The sequence below is a fragment of a genome, unplaced genomic scaffold (assembly GCF_019419815.1).
Source record: "Pyrus x bretschneideri cultivar Hongxiangsu unplaced genomic scaffold, Pyrus_bretschneideri_v1 Contig30, whole genome shotgun sequence".
Lineage (NCBI taxonomy): Eukaryota > Viridiplantae > Streptophyta > Magnoliopsida > Rosales > Rosaceae > Pyrus > Pyrus x bretschneideri.
In genome coordinates, this window is record NW_025999613.1 from 5,323,027 (window position 1) to 5,329,827 (window position 6,801).

General features: G+C 37.0%; 1 protein-coding gene across 1 annotated transcript; it reads right to left on the bottom strand.

The window, feature by feature from the left end:
* Positions 1-5,206: 5,206 nt before the first annotated feature.
* Positions 5,207-5,542, bottom strand: LOC125479943. The gene has a single exon (XM_048590109.1). It carries the CDS (start codon positions 5,540-5,542, stop codon positions 5,207-5,209), a length of 336 nt encoding a protein of 111 aa, XP_048446066.1.
* Positions 5,543-6,801: the final 1,259 nt, after the last annotated feature.

Below are 6,801 nucleotides of genomic sequence, written 5' to 3' on the forward strand. Positions count from 1 at the left end.
ATTTCTGGTGTGGTGTTTGGATTATTAGGGAGAGAGCACGGCACAAGGGAATGGTTGGTGTTTGTGATTGAAATGTGTATGGAAGAATGAATGAGAATTTAGGTGGAATGGATGCTTATTTATAGGCTAAATGGGGGGAACATGACAGCTAGGAGGGAATGTGGCTGCATGTTTGAATGATTAAGGGATGCATGTGGGTTGGAAATGCATGTGTAAGCATGTGTTGGCTGAATTAAAGAATGTGAATGCAATCTGAAATGCATGTGAATTATGTTGGAAACAAGGGGAAGTCACGGCACAAGGTAAGGGGGGGTGAATGTGGCTGAAATGCAAGGGGGAATGATGATGAATGCATGTGCAATGACAGCTAGGTATGTGGTGGAAAGCTGGAATTGCACAAAGGGAATGCATGTGCACGGTTTTGGTGTGGAGAAAGGAATAATCTGAAATGGGAGAGCATGTGGGTGGAAATGCATGTGGGTTAAAGTGGAATGATGATGGGAGATGCATGTGGCTGATTTATGCATGTGATTAAAGGGAGTGCATGTTTGAATGATTAAAGGGACATGTGAGGGTGCAATGATGAAGGAATAATCTGAAAATGCAAGGTGAAATGAAGTGGAATGACAATGGCATGTGGAATGGCTGGAAAGTGTATGAAACTCACGGCAATGATGGTGTTTGTGTGAATGATGGCAGATTGTGTGGGTGAGTGATTAGGTTGGAAATGCATGTGAATGCAAGGTGTGAATGATTATGAGTGCATGTGGGTGAATTAAAGGATGGAATGCATGTGAATTAGGTTGGAAATCTGATGGGAACTCACGGCATTAAGTGGAGTGAAATGATTGAATGTTTAATGGTTGCATGTGGCTGAAATGAAGTGTGTATGCATGTGCACGGCACAAAGGGAAATGGTTTTGGTGAATGGCTGATTAGAATCTAGGGTGAATGGTGTGTACGGTTTTTGGGAGAGAAAGTGTGTTGGATGATTTATGGAGATGCATGTGGAATAAAGGAATGCATGTGCAATGGATATAGGAAAGGTTTAAATGTCCTAGAACTAAAGGGAACAAGGTTCCAACACTTTGGTCTTCAATTAGGTCTTCAATTTCGTCCAACACTTTGGCTCCAAGCATAAGCTATCCATCCTTAGCCCAAAAGTGCTCCAAAAGTCTCCAAAATGCATCTTTTTGCTCCTTTAGCCCTTTGGACCTACAAACACACGAAAATAGCTTAAAGTACTAAAATAACTAAAGAAACATAACGTAAATGCACGAGAACAAGCCATTTAAGTCGCATGAATATGCTCCTATCAGTGGCCGGCCCTTTGAGTGTTAGAGAGAGTTATTTTCTTTTCTCTTTTGTTGTTTTGAACACAAAAACAACCCCCATTAAACTTTCATTATAAAGTTCCTTTTATAACATAAAGAAACAAGTCAACAATTGACCTTCTCTCTCCCTCTCTTTGGCCGGCCTTCTTAGTGTTGTTTGGGCCTTGGGCTTTTATTATTTCAAGTCATCCAATGCTTGAATAAAAGCCCAATGGGTTAAGGCCCAATGGGCCCAATTAAACCCGAACATTTCTTTAAGCCGAAAACGATCTTTTATCGCTTTTATGATTTCTTTAGACTTTCTAAATTAATCACAACACTTAATTAATCCAATTAATTATTTACATCATCCATTAGTTACTCACTACAAGAGTGTATTGGTGAACAATCTTTTAGGTTCTAATTAGCAAGGCAGTGAGGTGATTGGCACCAATCCAATTGATTATATTTAATCCATCCACTTAGTGAATTAAAACTTACTTTTAATTCACCTTCTTCTTTGATGACTACATTTAATCATCTAGAAGAACTCACAAGCCATGAGTGACATCTAAACATATATCATGGCTACCCAAGCTAATGTAGAAGTTTATTCGGAGAACCTATTCAGTTGGAATTATAATGTAATTCGATCCTTCTCTAAAACAATACTCTCAATCACATCACTAGGGTATGGATATACTATGTCAAACCCCTAATGTGATTATGCTTTCTTATATGATTCAATTGAGTCGCATAGGAACGTTTTCCTTTATTACGCTCGAGACTTCGGCCGAAGATTCCCGAATCATATCTCAGAGTATTCTTCCTCTCATAACGAGGATCAGAGATTCCTTGTTGATCATTCATATGCCTACATGTTTAGATACCTTAACCCCAACAATGCCGTGGCCACTCCAATGGAATGTCGTTTGACATGATCAAAGATTAAGGACCTAACCATTAGACATCTATGATGTCTTAGGTCAAAGGATTACTTACATTATTCCAACCTTCAGAGTTACTTGCTTGACATGTGAGTAGACCTCCATGCAAGTACTCTCGTTCGATTGTGTTCAGTGAACTCATTCCCTTAATGAGCACCTACATACTTGTCTTAGTGTCACTACACGAATGGGATGAGACTTTCCATCCTTCCATTTGAAGCAGACATAGTATGTACCGGTCTATGCATTGTCAGTATCCCTCCGACAATCCTATGACCAGGAACCTTTTTGGACATAATGGTTATGAGAAGAAGGTCTCTGTAGTCTAATCATCATTAGATTACTTCTTCCATCAATCCATTGTCCATGGATTCATCATTTAGGACATATTTCGTTCATTGAGATAGTCCTAATTAGTATCTTTGCCTTCCGATGTATAAGAGTCATATATACATCATTACATTGTCCTGAAAGGTTTCTTCCAAAGATTGACTTTCAGGGCATATTTCCAACAATCTCCCACTTACACTAAAGTCAATCACTAGTGTAACTCATACATGCTAGTTGAGTGAGCTTATGCTCGTAGGTTAACTTGGTTATGTATTTAATCACCTTTTAATTTAAAAGGGATTTACTTATCAAATGTTTCTAAAACATTTTGATGATGTCTCTTTCTTATGTTCGAATACTTTGATGAGACCTTGATTCCATGGCTTGAGCTATCGCCCCATTACGTCGTAGTATCCTACTAACGACCTTATGGTTTGGATTCAATCATTGGTTCTAAAAGAACCCCTTCCATTCAAAACACCTTTTGAAGCAGTTTCTAAAACAATATATCGACATATATTTCGTTTGTATACTTTATACAAACTTTGCTCCAATCCTTGAGACCATTGTAGTACAATACTATTAATATATTCATACGATTAGTACTTCATTCATTATGAAGTTCCATTTGTTTAAAATGGATTATTTTCACTTTGGTTCATAACCTAAGTGAATGCACGCTTCTAGAGTCCCACTCTGATGTTCCTTTCTTAAAGGCAATAATACTCTTTCAGTTGCTATGGTTCTGATCCTGGGATATAGTAATATTTTAAAGTGACAACCCATGTGGTTTTTCACCTTTTGATATTTACTCACAAGTCCATACATGTGTCCCTTTTGTGATTTTATGACACATCTATTATAAGGGTTATGAAAGTGATTTTCTATCATATAGTAAAATGCTTCCTTAAATCTTCAACATTTGAGATTTAATTTCCCCCTATAACTTCCTTGAGATAGCCTTTGTTATATCAATAAGTCCAATTTCAAGTCTATACTTAAAATTAACCGTGTCATGTCTTGTCATTTTTCGAGTAACATCTAGGTTTGATCAAGTCTATCAAATAGACTTTATTCATATCTTGTTGCTCAAATTATGACATCACTCCCATTCGGTTTGTTGTAACTTAGCATTCATTCAAAAAACTTAACACTTAAATTTTCTTGATTTGAATGCATATTGCTCCCACTAACTTGTTTTCGATCTATTGACAATCAATGAGATCCATTAGCTTATTAATGATGTCTCAACAATTTTGAGACTATCAACAACGCTAGCTAACACAAGTTATTTAAATGAATCATTTAAATGGTGTCATACACCATTCTTCAAGTTTTAGTCATACTAAGACTTTAATGTAGTCATATAAGAATTATCCAAGTCTTTAGTGAAAGCAAGGCTTCTACTAAGGATATAGAAACTCAACCATTCCTTCTAGGTGGTTGATATAATTCTTTATCAAAAAACTACATAGAGCGTTATAGTTACATAAGGTGACGAATTCGGATTGTCTTGTTGTTAAACTATATGTTGTGACTCATTTTGAAACTATTCCCTTTTGTTTCATCAACTTGTCCATATGCTTTGTTATTTAGCTTGTTCTCATAAAAGAGAATGATGGACAACTCCCAACATATAACCATTTTATGCTAGGTTGACGAAACCTACATTCAAAGACTATTCTTTAGAATGTTACACAACATAGAATATTAATGTTTTGTAGAGCTTGAGTCTTTTAACAATTAAAATTATAAACTCTCAATAATAGTCAAGTACTATTATTATTTAGACAACTATAAACCAATCATTTTCAAGTTTATATCCAATTTCTCACCTCCCACTATTTCTCATGACTTTAATGAGAAATCATTTCATACATTCAAAAATATGTATAAACGTGGAGTATACGGGTTGAGGACATTGTGTAGTAGCTTTAAAACCTTTCAAGCTCATTTGTTTCACTCTTTACTAAGTTGATGTCTTGTTATTAAGTGACTAAAATCTTTAAACATTTTATTGATTTAGACACTTAAATTTTTGGTTTAATCACTAACACACTTGACATTTTAAAACAATTTTAAGAATGTCCAATTAATTGTTCAAAACTACTAATTGAATCAAGAGTGATCTTGTGGTTTAAGTGATAACCATATAAGAAACGTTTTTCTTATTTCTAATATCATTATAATCATGTATCTCATCTAGGATACAACAAGACAATATTCAATTCATAACATTACTTTAAGGAAATATTTTATTTATTAGAAGGCATTCATCACATTACATTAATATGATAACACAAACATTCACAATGTTTAACTTAAAAGGAATTAGCTCTAAACATTTAGAGACTTATTTAAGTACCTTCAAACATTTAGGCATTAATAGTGGTCTTCCATCATATGAAGCCACATAATAAGTTCTTAACACAATAAGAAAGTTTAAAGACAATCTTTAAATGCCTAAACAAACTTCCCAAGTAGTAAGCAAAAACATGGTGACCGAACCCTTCTCCACTCTTTTCTTTGCTTGTTCCTCTTCTACTTAGCTCCTCCACCTATATACAATTATACAAGTGATTAGCACTTTATATCAAATATAAATATTTAGAAGATCTAACAATTAGAATTGAAGATAAGAACATAAACCATACCTTGTGGCTTGTCCTTAAGAGTTGCAAGGTATAACCTGCAATTCCTCTTCCAATGCCCCTCCTTTCCACAGTGGTGGCAAGCCCCCTTGGGCTCCATTGCCTTCTTTTTCTTCACTCCCCTTTTCGGCTTAAGAGTGGGTGACTTCTTCTCCTTCCCTTTGCATTTGCCTTGCGGCTTAGACTTGGAAGAGGATGGCTTGTTGTAGGCTACTGCAGAAGTCCCTACAACGTTCTCTTTCATCATAGTTTTCTCAGCAGTTACTAACATGTTTAGTAACTCAGAGAGAGTACTATCCATTTTATTCATATTGTAGTTCATTACGAACTGTGAGAATGAATCAGAAAGAGAAGCCAATATAAAGTCCTGGGCCAATTCCCCGTCAAGTGGAGTACCTAGGTTCTCCAGTTGTTCAATGAATCCTATCATCTTCAGTGCATGTAGATGCACTGGAGCCCCCTTGACCATCTTGGTCTTCACAAGTTCACAGACAGTGCTAAAGCGACAGTTGCGCGTCCCTTCACCATATAACTCCGTAAGATGGAGTATTATGGAAAATGCACTGTCCATGCCCTCGTGCTGTCTCTGTAGCTCCTCATTCATGGAAGCCAACAGATAGCACTTGGCTTGTGTGTCATCCTCAATGTGCTTGTCAAACTTAGCACGTTCATCCTCAGTGGCCGAAGGGTCAAGAGGTATGTGAGGTGGAGCTTTGTCTAGTACGTAAACAATCTTCTCCAATGTTAGGAGAATCTTGACATTACGATACCATGATGGGAAATTGTGCCCCTCTAGGCAATGTTTGTCAAGTATTTTCGCGAATGTGCTTCCAACCATATCTAAATACATAAACAATAAAATAAATTAGTTTGATTGTTGATTAAGTCACACGATTCGGGTCTTTGAACCGAATGACACCACCCACCATTTTTGGCAAATTCCATATCCCTCAAGATGGAATCCGGGAGATTTCAAAGAAAGCTCCTAGCAGGTTATAGGAGGCTCACTATTACCAAGCCCACCTCACGATGATACGATGTCGGCTAGCAAAAATAATAATGAGAGGGTACACTTACCCATTCACAACAACCTCTTGTGATTACCTATCTTATTGGCCTCTAGAGAATAATGCCTCACGATGATACGATGTTGGCACCATTTCTTCTTAGTTAAGTTCTTACCCACCATGACGGTTTAGATAGGGGTCCAAGTATAACCTCACGATGATACGATGTTGGTACACTCGTTGCCTATTTTCACCACATCAAATGTCTTTAAATAGATTCCTCCTGAGTATAAGCATGCACTTTGCACTCCTCCATGATAGGGTGAAGGCGGTGTACAAGTCATAAACGATTGCAATCGTACCATAGAAGCACTTTTGCAATCGTACCATAGAAGCACCACTCAAGAAGTATCAAGTCACACATAAGGTTTCAACACCTTACCATCCCCAAACCAATGGCCAAGCCAAGGTGTCCAATAGAGAAATCAAGCAAATCTTGGAGAAGACCGTTGGACCAACAAGAAAAGATTGGAGTGTGCGTTTGGAGGATGCA

Bases quoted from the DNA above. Each gene is read 5' to 3' on its own strand.
- LOC125479943 (XM_048590109.1), bottom strand. From the start codon at position 5,542: ATGGATAGTACTCTCTCTGAGTTACTAAACATGTTAGTAACTGCTGAG.